This window comes from Ctenopharyngodon idella, chromosome 3 (assembly GCF_019924925.1).
Source record: "Ctenopharyngodon idella isolate HZGC_01 chromosome 3, HZGC01, whole genome shotgun sequence".
Taxonomy (NCBI): domain Eukaryota; kingdom Metazoa; phylum Chordata; class Actinopteri; order Cypriniformes; family Xenocyprididae; genus Ctenopharyngodon; species Ctenopharyngodon idella.
Window position 1 is genome coordinate 35,891,537 of NC_067222.1, and position 18,470 is coordinate 35,910,006.

Consider the following 18,470-nt stretch of genomic DNA (forward strand, 5'->3'; position numbering starts at 1 on the left):
AGATAGCCAGGACCAGGACTCAACAATAAGGATGGCCTGGATGAAGCTTGGGACCAGTTGGAAATGGATGCCATGACTTTTCATCAAAAATGTTTTTATGAATTTATAGCTGTTATGGAATTACATGGCTGTGTAGTTTTTCACATAATATTGCAAAAACATAAAACTAATGAAATAAAATAAAATAAAATTGTTACAGCTATGGTGGGACTATATACTAGGGGTGACCCTGAATAGTCAACGATTCGAAGCTTCGATAGGAGGAGCCTGATTCGACTACCAATCTCACAGTCGAATCTTCGCAGAGGTGTTATGAGACTGTGCTGTCTGATTTTACATAGACATACCGGTTCTCTCCCAATAGGTTAATATACAGCCTATTATGATAATGCTATAAATAAAAATGTGAAAAGAAATAAGATTTTAATAAATATTTTTAAGGTGCGTGAATAAATCCAATCACCCCTGTGACAGATTTAAGTTTCACTTCCATGATCCGTGACCGACAGAGGAGCATCTTGGCGGCAGGGATTAAATCTTTAACAATGTCTGGAATAAAAAAATCTAAAGTGTAGAATTGGATGCACTTTGAAATGGTAAAAGATGATCCAAAAACGTAATATGCAAGTTGTGCCAACAGATCATGTGCAGACAAACATTGTGGTGCGCTTTTGCCGAACAACGTTAACAAGTTGACTAGCGCACTATTTGAAAAGACTCACACGGACACAGGCAGACCGGACTGGATTTTTTTCCTCTCAATCAGGTAGGCCTACAAGTTATTTCAAAACATTTTAGCTGGTTCTAATTTGATTTTTGGATGCTGTGAATGTTTAACTATAAAGACTGCCACTCCAGTTTAGTGTTAATTGTCTCTGCAGTTAAAAAGACAAGGCTATACTTTCATTATTTTAATAATTTCTTTAATTTTAATTTATTTATTGATCACTCTGGGTTATCTAATTTAACTATTTGTGGCTTGTGTTTAGAATATATGTTCCCCTACATATATTTGATGTTGCGCTGTAGATTAGTTAAAGCTTGTTCGCACAGGCAATTTAGCCAATTTAATTTGATTTGCCGACATGTGAAATGCATATCTATCTGCAGTGTGGCCTTTCTGCAGTTATTTATATATATATAGTAAGGTTTATTGATCCAAAATGTTTTTATTCATTTTCTTCTATATCTTTGTGTGGTGTTCTGTACATTGTGGCTGTGAATGTTTATCCACATTGCCTTTCATTTGTTTAAAAAACAAAAATCATTGTCAGTTTCGTCTATCACTTGACAGGCAGTTTGGTCGCTTTATTAGAAAGTTGTTTCTCTGTGCTGTGTGTGGAAGAAAATAAAAGTTGTCTTAAGGCGCAGGTATAGGCCTTACTTCATTCGCATCCTGCTCCATCTCGTGCACAATTCAGCGTGCGAGTCCTTCAAAGTAGCCTTTGGCCTTGAGCGCGGAAAGAGTTTGTGTGCACTATCTAGTGGACTGCTGTTTTTCAAGCACCTCCCCCCCCCGCCCCACCCAATATTGCAAAAACATTAAAAGCATAAAATAAAATAAAAATAAACAAATAAAATAGCTACAGCTACGGTGGGATTGTATATACTGTATAGTTTCCATATAATATTGCAAAAACATATAAAAAGATGAATAAATAATAATAAAATCTAAAATAAAATAGCTACAGCTACTGTGGGACTATATACTTACAAACAATTTATTTTGACAGCATTTTTACATGATTTCTGAATGATATCTATGTGAAAAGTGCCCTCAATTTCACACAATCACTTACCTGCTTCTCCAACAAACACCTCTACTGGAGCGCTTGGAGGGCTTTCGCCAATGACGTTGTAGGCAGTCATCACAATTTCATAGCGCCTGTATTTCTGCAGCTCTGATGAGAATAAAAAATTACAAACAGAAGATCTATAAGTGTACTTGAAAGTAGTGCTGGGCGGTTTGACCAAAAATCTCTATCACGATTTTTTTTTTAAGATTCTGGCGGTTTCACGGTATGTCATGGTTTTTTGCACTGGACCTTTATTTTGGCATATTTTACTCTCAGGAGTACAGGGAATATATTACATAAACATTGTGAGGACAATTAAAAATTAATTGTAATCAAATCAGTTCATAAAGCTAACAATTTAGTTTAAAATGTAATCAAATAATTTAATTTAATTAAATAAGTAGGCTAGATTTTCACTGTGCAATTTCTGTCATTTCAATAAAGACCTTTAAAGTTGTGTGTTTTAATAAACGGTGTTTATTATTATTATTATCTCTATTAATTAAAGTATACTCGATTGTACAATAGTATATTTCTGTTATTTCAAGTTATACCGAACTTTTATTTTGACAGGGTCGTGAAGACCTTTGACTTCCTGTGTATATGATACGACAAATGTCGATAGGTTTATCAAATTAAACGGTTCATAAAGTGACCCTAAGAGCAGCTCTGCAGATAAAGTTCGTGTATAGTGAATGAGACAACAGACACTGAAATCATCGCGAGCGTCACGCGTGCTTCAGTATGTGTAGTAGACGAAAATGTGGCGCTCATTCATTCAGACTTCAAATTTCAATACTAGTCTTTTTTAGCTTTAATATTCACAGACACTAGTCCGTATCGATATCTGATTCATTGTGCAGCCCGACTTTTGATTTATTCATCCAAAAATTACCAAATTCTGTGACGTTCCGCTTCATACAGTAAGTTCTATTTGTGACTGGATTCTGTGATTTCATCGCGGAAATCATATGGCTCTACATGGTATTTGCAGTATTAAAGAGAGTTAGTTTTGTGAGTTATTTATTGTTGTGTTATAAAGTTGTTTCCATTAGTGTAAGAAGGGTATGCAGTTAATAGAAGTCCGCTCTCTATACGCTCTACATAGCGCTTCATGGCCACTGAATAGATACAGCAGCTGTTTCAGCTACGCACAGGTATGGCGGTTTATGAAAAACACATATCAGTCTCGAAATTGAAACCGGTATACCATATGAACCGGTATACCGCCCAGCACTACTTGAAAGGTGTATCTTGGCTTTGAGACAGCAGATAAGAAGAATGAGAATTCTTCTGGGTAGAAACAAAAGCATCTCTCAGATAACCACCCACTGTTTCCTACAGTGTGGACATGGAATAGTTTTGGTGTATCATGGGAAGCAATGGCATCAAACTCTTACATAGGAGAACTGAGAGCACATGCATTTCTCAGGTCTCGGGCAGTGTGCAATGGGATTCACTTTGAGAATATCTTGGGGCCAGAATGTTCCTGGTCAGAGTAGATGGATTAGAGGAAAAACCTTATTCTCTGAACAGGAAGAGTATTTGGGATTACACACTTTGCCAAAGGGAGTTTGAATATTTCGGACTTCAAAGGCAGACTGACATAAACGAGAAAGATGGCTAAATGAAACTTACGCGTTAGCTCGAATTCGGTTAATGAAGGATTGCTGACAGTCTTCACAGTGCTTTTGGCTGTGGAGGGAGAGAAAGGCAACTGATGAGGAATACATTACTGGAGATGGAAAAGCACAAATCAAAGGGATATTTCATCATGGCAGTAAATCTTTGCTTTTCAAAGTTGCTCATCACACACTTCTCCAAGAGATTGATGAAATTCCACAATGCTCATCTCGCTGTTGCGCGCGCTCCGATCAAACCCCGCGAGAAAGCAAAGCGAGTCAGTGATAAATGATTCAACAGTCAATATAAAGTACTATATCACAAGCTGGGGTGCATTAGGGACCTAATAAGATTTTTAAAAAATATACTGATCCAGCATCACTTGGGGAAATTTAAAGAAAAATCAGAATGTCCGCACCACTGGTCAGTCCTTTTATACAGTTCCTTTTGAGCTTTGAAAATGAAATGCTATGTCTCTGTAGTTTAAAAAAAGGGTTTCTACGAGAGAGCATATTCAGACTTTCAGAAGTATCTTCTAGTCAAGCTCAGACACTTCAACTTTACTTATAAAATGCCTAAATTGACAGAAATAAAGAGCTCAGTTTGAAAATTAGTTTAAAGGATTGAAAATTAGTTTACATGCTGTAAACTTTAAATTTAGCCTAGTTATTTTTTTTTGTAAATATTAACCATATTTAAAAATTATCATACAGATTTCTGTCATTTTATCAAAAATAGAATATTGTAAAGTAAGACAAAACAGCTAAACATTACAGAATTCAACAAAACCATTGCTAATTCTTGCTCGTGTGTGTGCTATTGGTTTCCCACCAAAAATGATTTTTATTGATCCAGCTTTACTTAGTTAAAAAGGGATATTATTATGATTATGATTACCAATCAAAATAATATTTAAAAATGTTTTGCTTTTGATGAAATTGGAATATTTCTTTATAAATGACACAGTTTAGTATAGGGAACAATTCTCACTTTTAACTAGATGCTTATTAGCTTGCTAGCCCTAAATCCTACCCCATACCTAAACTTAAACGCTACAACAACTACCTTACTAACTATTAATAAGCAGTAAATTAAGAGTTTATTGAGGCAAAAGTTGTAGTTAATAGTGAATATGTGTTCCCCATACCAAAGTATTACCTGAATATTTTATTCAATATATGAAGACATATATGAAGGGGAAATGCACATGAGGAATGACTAAATCTTTGTATCTGTCTGACAACACATTATGAGCAACAATCATAGGCATATATAAAGTAACAGAAACTGACTCGACTTGAGCAGAATGCCTAAGAAAGTGACAGGGACCTTGTTAGCTTCTAGAGTACCTGCTAACTTTCACTGTAAGCTGTTAAGCCTGAACAAATAGAGCATAGCTCTGGTAATTTCCTCTTGGCATTTAGGGTGATTTCAGCAGGGAGGCACATTCGGCACTTAACAGACCTCAGATTTTAACATGTAAGATGAGTGGAGAGCAGAGGAGAGATATTGCACTCCTGCCCTGACCAGTGCAGAACATAGGGAAAGGAATTAAATATGCCTCCGTGCTCGGCTGCTCTGGGCTTGCGCATTTAAATGCTGTCAACACTGCTGAGTCCAATTTGTCAAAGGAGATTTAGCAGCCGGATCCAGGCTGCGGAAAAAGAGCCCGTTGGCGCGCACAGTCTCGAACACTTGAGCTCAAACTCATGATTCCGCACCTCACGCAGCCTGAGCGCGTAATGAGTTCACCTACGCTCAGCCATCCGTCGGAAATATATTCTCCAACTGCAGGGAGAAAAAGCGTCCTAATGCTTTGATAACGTTCAAATTTGCACAATATTCATCGTATTAATGTGGATTTCGAAATTTGCCATCACAGATTGTGTCCCAGTTTCATTTCAAAACTTGACTTACTTTCCAAGAGTGTAGCTGGGAAATACAATATATATACAGTGCCTATAGAAAATCATTATACCCCTTTGAAATAGTTACTTTATTTGTCATACAGCCTGAAATCAAAACCCATTCCAACAACAAAAAAAAAAAAAATCTTTTCTAGCGTTATTTACAAATTTCGCCTTACAACATCAAAGTAATGAAAGAAAAATGAAAGAACAGTTCTGAAAATGAATAAAAAACTGGAGAACTAGAATAACAGGGTTGTAAAAGTCAACAGTCCCCGGATTTGATACTTCGTAGAGCTACCTTTTACTTTAATTACAGCCATTAATCTTTTTGGATATGTCTGTACTAGCTTTGCACACCTAGATTGGGGAATATTTGCCCATTCCTTGAAGAATTGATCAATTTTAGTCAAATTCTGTGGTGAGCGGCAATATACTGCTCTCTTCAAGTCCTTCAAGACTCTAATGCCATCTGGCAAAAGGTGTGTAGTGATTTTGGACTAGCCTCACACGAGGGCACCACAAATGTAGTTATTAAATGTTATGTCTTCCACTTGCTGAGCTGGGCAGCATTGCAGTGGGAGGAAAGGAGCTGGAATCCGTTTCACAGCCTTGAACACGAAGTACTTGTGAACGTTGAACTCCTGGAGCACAGAGAAGGTCCTTTTCCTGGAACACGTAGAAGAAGAATCCTTGAAGGTTTTGATGTCTGTGCAGACAATCCTTATTCTCTGGAACACGCAGACAGAAGGATCTTTAGATTCTGTAGTCAGTGCAGATCCAGGCAGTCTGGAACACGCAGATCTGGAGGATCTCTGATGAGAGGATTTTGAAGTTGGTGCAGAAGATATTTTGAAGATGGGGGGCTAAGCTTGTCGTCGTTGTCTCCGTTGCAGTTTTAAAACTTCCCAAATTCACTTCTTGCAGAACTTACTTTTTTCTCTCTTTAGAGCTTCAGAGTCTTGAGAGAGCAACTTCACAACTCTGTAGACTTGGACTTAGCTTAGCACATCTTGGGACCCGAACCTTGAACCGGGACTGGAACAGGAACTGGAGCCTGGAACCAGTACGGTAAACTGCAGAAACCCAGAAACTGAAACAAATCTCTGTCTCCGAGACGAGCCTTTTGATCTGTCCCGAGAAGGAGGAAAATGCACATTGGCACCTTTTAGATCCAGTGTTTTGATTAGCTGATGCTGTCAGAGGTGGCCAATGGATGGCCCCTCTCTTGCATGAGGTTCATTTGCATAGCTTAAAGTTCATGTTTAGAACAGTCTTTAAAGTATTTCCTATGCGTAATTCACTTTCCAAACCAATTTCAGATTAACCTAGGCATTGTGCTTAAAACATAAAGTCCAAACATCATTGGGTTATGTTGAACTACCTATGCATTCATGTATACCTTAATAGGTAAGTTTGTATATTTTGCATGTACACAAACAACACTCATTAAGTATATGCAGTTCTGATAATAGAAATGGAGAAGATTTGTGTGTCCATAGAAAATACATCTTTTGTGGCTTCAAGCCACATGGCAAAACCTATCTGGTGATAGGATTAGTCTGCTCAATGACATGTTAATGTCATCATTTTTCCTATGCACAAATGGTCAGGGTGATTGTCTTTGCAGGCTTAATATTCAGCCCATCTATTTCCTTGTTTGTGGGACTTCTCTTGGAGGTGTGAGTTTTGGGGTCCTGTGCTTTTCATTACAGCAGATGAAAGGGGACTATTGATGTAACGGGGGAGTCTACCCTCATGTCTGCCTGCTGATCACTACAGGTACTCTGGTCGGATGAAACCAAAATTGACCTTTTTTGACTGAACTCCAAGCGTTATTTTTGGCAAAAAGCAAACACACCAAAACACAGAATTTGACTGAACTTGATCAATTCTGAAAGGAAGAATGGGCAAATATTCCCCAATCTAGGTGTGCAAAACTAGTACAGACATATCCAAAAAGATTAATGGATATTTAAAGCAATGTATTAACGTAATTAAAGCAAAAGGTATCAAATCAGGGGACTGATGACTTTTCCAACCCTGTTATTGTAGCTTTTACGTTTTTTATAAATTTTTGGAACTGTTGCTTTTTCTTTCATTACTTTGATGTTGTAAGTCAGTATATGTAAATAAAACTGGAAAAGTTTTGATTTCAGGCTGTACGACAAATAAAGTAACTTTTTTAAGGGGGTATTATGATTTTCTTGTAGGCAATGTATTTTTGCCAAAATGGACAGGAAAAAACGTTTATCACACATGTAATATTGTAAAGCAAGACAAAAAAACTAATATCACAAAATATTACAGAATTCATCAAAAACCATTGTCATTATTTGATCACGTTTATGCTATTGTTTCCCCCACCAATCATTATAGATCCAGCTTTTCTTAGTTAATAGGCATATATTTATGCTATTATTATTATGATTTTGATTTATTACCAATCAATCAAAATAATATTCAAAAATGCTTTGCTGAAGAACCACCTGGAATTTTTCTTAATAAATTGCCCCTTTTTCATGTTAGAATCACATAGCAATTACAACATCCACTGTAAATTGATTTACAATGATTGTCCTAACTGCAGGGAGGGCGTGCGTCCTAATGCTTTGATGACGTTCAAATTTGTGCAATATTCATGGTATTAATGTGGATAATTTGCTATCACCGATTGTGTCCTAGTTTCATTTTAAAACTCGACTACTTTTCTGAGAGAGTAGCTGGGAAACACAATATCTTTGCACAAAAGAACACGTCAAAAAAAGTGAGTTTAAAATGTTGAGGGATTCCTTGAGAAATATATTTTTTTCAATAACTGGATGGGTTAAAGTGTTCAAAAAAGCACTCGAGCTATAAATCACATCTGCGTGCAGACGTTTCTGGTTCAAGAGGAGAGCCTCCTCCCGCTAGTTACCTGTCAGTTCGGTGCGCAGCAAGGAGCTGTTGACGGCCCTCTTTGACTCCTGCGGAGCGCTGTCATACTGCAGCTCACGGTAGTAGAGCCGATAGCCCACCAGAACCCCATTCACACTCTCCTCCTTGGGCGTCTGCAAAGGCACAGATTAAATTAAAGGTCACATTCCACTAGCTGTTCTCACGGTCCTTATTAAGGCACACCCTGATAAAAAGCCTTCCCGGCTGTAACTGACAGACAACGCTGACTGATCTCCCATCGCGCGTCCGTGTGCGACGCTTGCCGCGAAACGAATAAGATAAATAAAAGATGAGGATTTAATTTCTGAGCCATTCAGTCAGTGGGTAATTAACAAAGCTCCGAGCTGAGTGTAATCAACTCGGCCTACGGTTCTGCTGATAAAACAGACAGTAGTGAGAAGATCCAGGACTCATAGGTCAGTGAATAAAGGTTTCAGCTACTAATTAATATCCCTTCAGATTGCAGGATCGCTGTCGTGCATGGGTATTAATTATCCTGGGCTTGCCAAAGCCCTCTGCGAGCTCTGTAAATGTGCGGGTATCAATACTGCATGTCATTAATTTATGCAAACCTGCACAAGGAATACTAAGCGATGCACGGCAGGCTGCTCAGACTACCTATTGACAAAAATCAGATCATTAAACAGAACAGGGCTGTAATTTCACTGGCGATAGCCTGCAACATGCTGGTATTCTTCTCAGGCTGGAGCCGGTTTGTTATCTGGCCAACAGATAAACTTAATGGGGGTCAGGAGTTCACTTGACCGGGGTGGGCTGGCATTAGCGTACCTGCCACTGCACCAGCACGGATGTTGTCGTGGAGGGTTTCACGGCTTGAATCGTGGGCGCTTCATCAGGAACTGCAGACACAAAAAAACAAAAAACAAAAAAACCATTTGAAAATAAGTTAAAGTAAAATACATCTGGTTAGATACGTTCTTAGATAAGGAAATTCTGTCATTATTTACTCGCTGTCATTTCATTCCATAATCTGTTCGGCTGTTTCTTCTGTGGAACATAAAAGGAGGATTTTTGAAGAATGTTCCTTTCACTATAATGGGAGTAAATTAGGACTGGTTGTGTCAAGCTCAAAAAAGACCAAAAAAGCACCATAAAAGTGGTTCATCATATCACTTGTGTGCTTTAGTCCTCAGATGTCGTATGATGGCTTTCTGTGAGAAACAGGAAGAAAGCTGTATTTACCAATATCTTCTCTTCCAGCAAGTTTTGAGTCATATAGACCAGGGGTTTTCAATCTTTTTGATGCCCTGGACCCCTGAATATGAGAGTCCCCTTGTGAAGGACCCCATTAAAGGCATCTATATGGAGAACATTCTTTTTTCTACTTTAAGATGTATAAACCTGAAGAGAAACATGTTGACCGCTGAATAAACTAAATAAAAATAAATAAATAAATCTTCCTCTGTGTTTAGAATAACATGAGGGTGAGTAAATAATGACACAATTAAATCAGTTCCAAGACTTCAGCTTCCAAGTAAATGGCACAGATAAGACTGTAGCTCTTCTATGACTTTTATTTGAATCAATAGCACATCAACCCAAAGCCAGTGGATACAACACGCTCATTATTACTCACCATCTTGTAAAGTGGTAATTGCATTCGTCTCTTGGCTGTACTTGCTGTCTCCGACGTCATTAGTCGCCATCATTCTCAGCTTGTATGAAGTGAAGGGTTTCAGCCTGAGGGATTGCACAGCTCGTGAGCTCTCTCATATTGGACAAAGACCTTTCCCATCACAAATGATGTGGCTCAGCAGTGCATGTATGAGCTAGTATCTATAAATGTCAGGGACACAATCCATTGAAGCCCAAGGGCACACGCTGGCAATTACAGAGTTTTATCTTAACGCACTTGAGGCAGAGAGGTGAGGACGGAAATAAGATACAACACACTTCTTATTGGAGAGCTCATATTAAGACATAAGAGCAGCATATATGCCAATACATAAACCCAGAAATATGATATGAACAACTGGGATGCAGGAAAAATATTTCAGCGAATGCAGCCTAATGAGGCTATGCCATTAGCTGAAAAAAAGTGAATAAGGGACAAGTATTTTTTTAAATATCTTTTTAATATTTTAATATTTTATTTAGTACTGTCATGAGTAAGATATTTTACATAAAAGATGTTTACATATAATCCACAAGACATAAAAATAGCCAGGGTTTTTCCTGGCTCAAAATGAGGCGGAGGTAGCAAAATCCTGATCACGGCAGAAAAAAAAACACTTTTACAAGCACGTATTTTAGGTATTTTAATATTAAGAGAATAAGATTTGTATTTTGAGAACACTATCATATATACAGTGTTTCTCACAGGATTGTGTGTTTTCTCTGTCCCTGTAGGGGGGTCCGGGGGCATGCTCCCCCGAAAGAAAATTTTGTACATTTTAAAGATAAATTCATTAATGTGGTGTACTTTGAGAGTTCAAAATTAAGAGCTCCAACCCATGTTCAGTGTGCAAACTGAACAAAGAAAAAGTCTTGTACCTGAACTTTAAAGGGGACTCTATAGGGCTTATGTGCTAGAGATGTGCGGATCAGCTCTAACATCACCCAAATACACTGTTAAAAATAAATCATCCACCCGCCAACTTCCCAAACCTATGATATTCTCTGATTTAGATATCTGCACCTGATCATCACAAAATAATTATTCAAATTCTCAGTGTTAAGCATGATAATATAACAACACATGACACTTAAGTAGGCTGCTTTTAAATAAATATCTAAAATAACCTTTTTTCTTTGGCAAAATTACATTTCCTTAATAGCCTATAAACAGGTTTTACTCACTTCAAACTAAAATTTTCACTGTTTCATTACATCATTGTTGGAAAACACTCTTATTAGAATAATTTCTGTTGAGCTTGTGTATATTTTTGGTTAAAGTTTTTAAGCAATATCTCATGTGGGGTTTTTCCTTTGTGTTTTATATAATGACTACTAGGAGGTGCTCTAGGCACATGCTTTCCTTGATTGGTTTTCCCTGAATAGAAATGTGTTGTCGTTGAAAACGAAAGTAAAAGAGTGATGCACATTCCTTGCATTTTACCAAAAGACAGTTCCGTGTCTTTATTAAAATCAACACATTAATGATTTATCTCTCATCCACCCGCGACCCACCTGCAATTACTTGGAATGTTATTTTGTATTACTTGGCCAGCCGACCCTGCGGATTATTTGCTGCGGATATAACCGCGATCCGCGCATCACTTTCGTGCACTCTCACAGAATGTCCTGAGCGGCTCCGTTCGAGGCCAGCAAGTTGTAGGGCCGGAGTGAAAGCGATCTTTTCGGCACGAAACCCCATTTTCTGCAGTGGGGATGGGCGGAACGGTTTGAGAATGGACACAGGCCAGGAAGCCACAACAGAATCGTGGTAAAAGGGTATCTGAGCATGTGACTGCCTGTCTGAGTTTTGTCAACACTCGACAGCCGGAGGCAGCACAAAATTTGACGGAGGCAGCCGCCTCGTAATTCTCTATGCAGGAAAAATCCTGATAGCTGAATTTATTAAAACGACCCAGTTCAAAAGTTTGTGAACCATTGATTCTTAATACTGTGTGTGGTTAGCTGGATGATCCACGACTGTTTGTTGTGGTTGTTGTTCATGAGTCCCTTGTTTGTCCTGAGCAGTTAAACTGAGTTCTGTTCTTCAGAAAAATCCTCCAGGTCCTGCAGATTCTTCAGTTTTCAATCATCTTCTGCATATTTGAACCCTATCCAGCAGTGACTGTATGACGTTGAGATCCATTTTTTCACACTGAGGACAACTGAGGGACTCAAACACAACTATTAAAAAAGGTTCAAACATTCACTGATGCTCCAGAAGGAAACATGATGCATTAAGAGTCGGGGGGTGAAAACTTTTTGAATTTGAAGGTCAAGGTAAATTGTACTTAATTTGTCTTCTGGGAAACATGCAGGTATCTTCTGTTGCTTCCGAAGTGCAGTACAAAATGAAAAAAATATGACATTTAAACAAAATAAGAAAAATTTGGACATCTTCACCCTATTCAAAAGTTTTCACCCCCTGGCTCTTAATGCATCGTGTTTCCTTTTGGAGTATCAGTGAATGTTTGAACCTTTTTTAATAGTTCTGCAGGATCTGGAGGATTTTTCTGAAGAACACTGGGCAGTTTAACTGCTCATGACAAACATAGGACTCAAGAACAACCATCACAAAAAAACAAAAACAAACAAAAAACAACAACAACAACAACAAAAAAAAACAGCCATGGATCACGTTTATGTAAAATATCTTACTTAGGACAGTACTAAATAAAAAATAACATGCATTTTGTATGATCTCTCTTATTTTGTTAAAATTATTCACATTTTCACAGATTCTGCAAGTGGTTCACATATTTTTTTCTTGCAACTGAATATATATATTTATATATACATATACGTATATATATCAACAATTACTACTATTGTCTGTTGATTACTACTGTTGTCACAATTGCACAGACCTACTACATTAGCTTTCTTCCGCTAATTGTATTAAAATATATGGTAACATTTTATTTTACAGTGTCTTTGTTACAGACATTACATGTAGTAACTGTAGTAATAACTATAAATTATGCATACCATGCAACTAATCCTAACCCCAACCCTATAGTAAGTACATGTAGTTAATTGTTATTACTCAGTAGTTAAACATATAATTTCACTGTAACACGGACACCTTAAAATAAAGTGTAACCAAATATATTAATATTATTTGAATTATATATGAATAATTTACATGTTTACAATAACATATAAATAAATCAAAGGTAATAATCAAAAATGACTACTTTTGTCATAATTGCACAGCCCTACTGCCTAGCCTTCTTCTATCACTTTATGTTGAAAATCATCTGGAATTGACAGTAAAGGGAATATGTAGAAAAACTTTGCTTACATTTCTAATTTGTTCATTTCCCATTTACCCAAAACACACTGCACAAGCCAACTGGGCTCATTAACAAACTAAACATGTCGTTTAGGTCTCATAACCGATCTCTGTCGATTGAGATGAGTTGCACGGTGCTTTCCAAACGAGGGGGCTTTCCGCTATTCGTATTACTTGGTTAAAGGGAATATTTTTCCCATGATGCCCCACTCCTAAAAGCCTCCAGCTGGTAAAGACACAAATCAGTCCTAAATAATCCATTTAGCAACAATCTGGCTGTTTAAAAAAGCACTCAAAAGCTGATGGCTGAGAGAGTTTTCAACTGAGAAAGGGGACTCATCATAATCAAGATGAGATGGCCCTCTGAATGCTTATAAAATACTATTCGACTGCCCATATAATCATGGCTGCGGTTTCGACATAACTCATATGCAAAAAGCTGGAGTGCCCCTAGCCCAAGGTACTGATTGTTTCTCACTCTCTCAAATTGGATTGAGTATCATAAATTGCTGCACTGGAAAAAGGCTCCTACGCATTTAATATCACTCCCTGCATACTGCCCTTATTGCACGGCTTTCATGAGCCCTGCAGGGGAACACATGTGGCTATGAAGTGGCGGAAATCAACTGAAATCGACCCTGTGAGGGTCATCCGAGGGTAGTCTTTAGGTAAAGCCACTGGTACTGCTGCTTGTGGGATTGTGGGGATGAGAAATGGCAAAGGAGCTCACCTGTCTACCTCCCAGGAGGTATAATTGTGGCTTATAGCGGAGGAATGGGTGAGCCAATTGCCGTTGGGTAGCTCCCGCGTCTGTAAGGTAAAGTAACGGACGGGTGACGAGCCGTCCCCTCCAGGCACCCAGTTGAGCTGCAGTTTGCGGGACTGCACGTGGTCCTGTGGCACTTGCAGCTGCCGTGGAGGCTGCGGTCGCTCTGATGGAGGAGAGATAGATGTGAATGTGAGTTCAGGGGTCAGGCTGGTCTTGCTGACTGTTCTTAATCATGGGACAGGACTCTTCTTCTCATGTGTGCATCAGTCAGTGGGTCTTGCCCTGGCCTCTCCACCCCTCCCCACCTGTGTGACACGCAACTGCATAACCTCATCGATTTTAATGGGAGAAATCAATACGGAGAGGCATAATTGTTTATTTAAAGGTGCACCGTATCGACCGCCATTAAAGATGCAGATCATGCGCAACCAAAGCTATCGAAAGCCATGATTGCAGTGGCCTTGCCTGCGCAGCTTTTAAAAGGACCAATTGAGCGGTTTCACGAGGTCAAAGGATGATATGCAATCGCTCTCCATCTTTAACCCAAACTATCTTTCTGTCTTGAAATTGATCAGTTTATTACCAGTGTAGCAGCTGGGATGCATATCATAGCTCTTTAGCGGTCTAAAAATCACAAGTGTCTAAAGAACGATATGGATCATGCATGCATTTCATAAGAAATCATAAGGAAACGGTATTCACAAACAATTTTACGACCATAACGTTACGTGATTTCTGAGTGAAATAGGATATTCAATACAAAAAAACGCTTTTTTTTTTTTTGTATTGGGAATTATTGGGAATTATACTGTCTACAAATGAAAATCAAGTAGCGTTTAAAGGGATAGTTCACCCAAAAATGATAATCATCCCATGATTTTCTCACACTCAAGCCATCCTAGGTGTATATGACTATCTTCTTTCAGATGAATACAATCAGAGATATATTTAAAAATATCCTTAGTCCTCCAAGGTTTATAATGGTAGTGAAGGGGGGCCATGTTTTGAAGCCAAAAATAATGCATCCATCCATAAAAAAAGTAAAAAGTAAAAAGTAATCCATACAACTCCAGGGGGTTAATAAAGGCCTTCTGAAGTGAAGCAATGTACGCACCAACTTGTGGCAAATTAGTAATCCTCTGACGCAATGTAAGCTTAGCTTAGATGCCTCTTGCGGTTCAAACAAATAGGGCTGTGCAACAAATTTAAGCTCCTCTTCTCTTATATCAGAATCCGCCGACGTTTCTCTTTTAAAATTCTCGTTTTAGACTTACAATCCGTGACCGGTGATTTGTTTTGCTCTATCATTTGCGCCTCTGCGTTCATCATTACGTTGCGATTTGAAATGATAAAGTTTTAAATATGGATATTTCTCTTACAAAAATGCATCGCTTTGCTTCAGAAGGCCTTTATTAACCCCCTGGAGTTGTATGGATTCCTTTTTTTTAAGGATGGATGCATTATTTTTGGTTTCAAAACATGGCCCCCCCATTCACAACCATTATAAACCTTGGAGGACTATATTTTTAAATATATCTCCAATTGTGTTTGTCTGAAAGAAGATTAATTTTCATTTTTGGGTAAACTATCCCTTTAAAGTCGCAATGTAATGAAACTAGCAACAGATCTTTCTTCCATATTTTGAAGTACATCTGAGTGAAACGGATTATCAAAAAGAAAAAAAAACGTAGGACAAGGACTTGATTCAATCCATTGGTTGTTGTTTGGATGAAGGAAGATCTCCCCCCCCAAAAAAAAACAAAACATGCACAATCATTTGTAATAAGATCAATAACATTTAGAAAATAGATAGGGTTAATTTATCAAATATAAATGGGTGTTGTGTATTTAGCTATGTGTTTGCGTCACCTCTAATCTCAGTAGTTATGACCACAGCCTGTGCAGGTGCTCCCCAGCCCTGCTCCGTCTTGGCGGAGATGCGAAAGATGTAGGCCGACTCTGGGGTCAGGTTGGAGGCGGTGAACTGACGGGTATCAGGACCCACCTCTACTGTGATGAACTGGTTGGGATCCCCAGAATCCAGACGGTAAGCTACCTGGTATCCTATAAAACAGTCATTAGGTCATCTGAGGTGAGTCTTGATCCTCCGTCAATCTCATGTCTACAGTGAGACAGCTTAAGCTGCCTTTACCAACATCAAAAGTCTGAATAACATTTCTACAAACTTTGAGAGTAGTTTTCAGTTATGAGAAATCAAAGTACAAAAGGACAGGAGGAAAATATCTCCTCAAAAAGCCATTTGTAGTAGGGAAAGCATCTTTAGAAAAACAACAGCAGGTTTATAAGACGAATAGCTTTCAAAAAGGCTTCAGTGCACTGGAAAATTTGGTCTATCAGCATCTATTTTAAATTCAGTTCTGGTTACAGCTGCAGTCATTGCTTCCCTTTACTCCGAAAAGACTTTATTTAAATATGTCTTTCCTTGGCGATGTCTTCTGCCTTACCTTCATTCCCTATATCAAATTTAATCCAAATGTCAAATTCAATGCACAGAGAAAAGAACCACAAACAAAATGGTGATGCATAACAAACCTGCATGAAATGAAATTTGTTTCTGTTTTACACTGTACCTCCAGTATGGTTCAGGCACTTCTTTATCAACTCCAAACTAGAATTATGTTCTTTTAACTCATTTTATACTGGATATTATTTAGCATTATCACTAATTGCCAATATTACAATTATTCGCTTCAAAGCTAAAAACAATCTATGGGTGAAAAATAAATTCATCAATAGCTTCAGCTCAAACTGAAGCAGTTTAAAAAAAAAAAATCTGTTATTTTATAATTGTATTAAATTTGATGTTGGTTGAAGCATTTGATGGGACAAAAATAGAAGGTCTGTATCTTTCATTACAGGTTAGAATCTGCTAAAAGCAACACTTGCACACATCATTTTGCTTTCTTTCCTTAAATAGAATGTGTGTTAAAGGGATAGTTCACCCAAAAATGAAAATTCTGTCATTTACTCACCCTCAAGTTTTTCCAAACCTGTATGAATTTCGTTCTTCTGCTGAACACAAAAGAAGATATTTTGAAGAATATGGGTAACCAAACAGTTGATGGGCCACAATGACTTCCATAGTATGGAAAAAAATAATAATAATAAAGTCAATGGGTCCATCAACTGTTACCAACATTCTTCAAAATATCTTCTTGTGTGTTCAGCAGAAGAAAGAAATTCATACAGGTTTGGAACAACTTAAGGGTGAGTAAATGATGACAGAATTTTTACTTTTGGGCGCACTATCTCTTTAAGCCAATAATTACAAAAAATAATTAATTACTTTAATCTTTTTGCACCTAATATTTATGTTTACACATTTTTTAGTTTTAAAGGTTTAACAAAACAGAATCAAAATCTTTTCAAGTCCTCCTGGAACCTACAATCTAAAAAATGCTGGGTTAAAAAGAACCCAAGTTGGGTTAAATATGGACAAACCAAGTGACTGGGTCGTTTTAACCCAGCGGTTGGGTTAAATGTTTGACCCAACCTGCTGGGTAGTTTTATTTAACTCAACTATTGTTTAAAAATTACTATATTGCTCACTTAAAATGAACCGAAAATAGGTTGGAAATTAACATTTATTAATATGTTTAATAAATGAATAATTAAATAATAAACATTTATTAAATTGCTTATTAATAAATGCTCACCTTTTGATTATTACTGTTGCCTCTAGCAATTATTTGTCTGATTTTTCATTTTAAGCCAGCCATATAGTATTTTTTAATCAATATTTGAGTTAAATAAAACTACCCAGCAGGTTGGTCAAACATTTAACCCAACTCGAGTTGTTTTTAACCCAGCATTTTTAGAGTGTACTTAGTTATCCCTAGTTGGGAATACTGAATAATTGAAACATTATTCAAATACTAAAAATAAATAAATAAACAAACACATTACATAAGCTAAAATATAAAGTATATTTATATTAATATATCAGTATATTGGGAATCACTGTTCAGCATTATTCAAATATGTAAAATAACTAAAAACAAAAAAAAATAAAAAAATAAAAAAATGTGTAATGTATATTGTTTATAAAATAAAAAATGTTTTAGGCATGTTGTAGATCCCATCTTAGAGAATGAACAAGCATGGTTTACACAGTAGTGTACAGGGCATAACAAGCTAGGTCTGCCGAACGTCCGTCTGCATCATGTCTGTGGGAATGACACGTGTTGCAAACCGCAAGCAAAACAAATGATAACATTAACGGGAAACATGTTGAAATGGAATGTGTGGGCAGAGCTTGGCCGTGGGAGAGATGGAACATTATTCAACCATCTATTTATCTTTCGAGATGCTTGCACTGCATGTTGGCCCCCTTGGCTGTGCAAAACGAAATTAGGCCATCCCACATTACGAGACTGCATCACTTGAGGGCTGCCATTTCATCCTAATGTCCACTTCAGCCATGAGGGGCAGGGGGAAATCACATACATTCATCCTCGAACGCACACACACGCATACACTATCTCTTC

At 37.6% G+C, this 18,470-nt stretch overlaps 1 protein-coding gene across 6 annotated transcripts in view; it reads right to left on the reverse strand.

The window, feature by feature from the left end:
• Positions 1 to 18,470, reverse strand: part of sdk1a (sidekick cell adhesion molecule 1a) — a 331,621-nt gene that overhangs the window by 21,198 nt on the left and 291,953 nt on the right. For all 6 annotated transcript variants that reach the window (XM_051886569.1, XM_051886567.1, XM_051886566.1 and 3 more), the window contains 7 exons: positions 15,832 to 16,026; positions 13,924 to 14,125; positions 9,861 to 9,964; positions 9,053 to 9,123; positions 8,244 to 8,376; positions 3,435 to 3,491; positions 1,800 to 1,901 (listed from right to left, as the gene is read on the reverse strand). In XM_051886569.1, the coding sequence (XP_051742529.1) occupies positions 1,800 to 1,901; positions 3,435 to 3,491; positions 8,244 to 8,376; positions 9,053 to 9,123; positions 9,861 to 9,964; positions 13,924 to 14,125; positions 15,832 to 16,026 (864 nt within the window). The remainder of the gene's footprint in view (positions 1 to 1,799; positions 1,902 to 3,434; positions 3,492 to 8,243; positions 8,377 to 9,052; positions 9,124 to 9,860; positions 9,965 to 13,923; positions 14,126 to 15,831; positions 16,027 to 18,470) is intronic.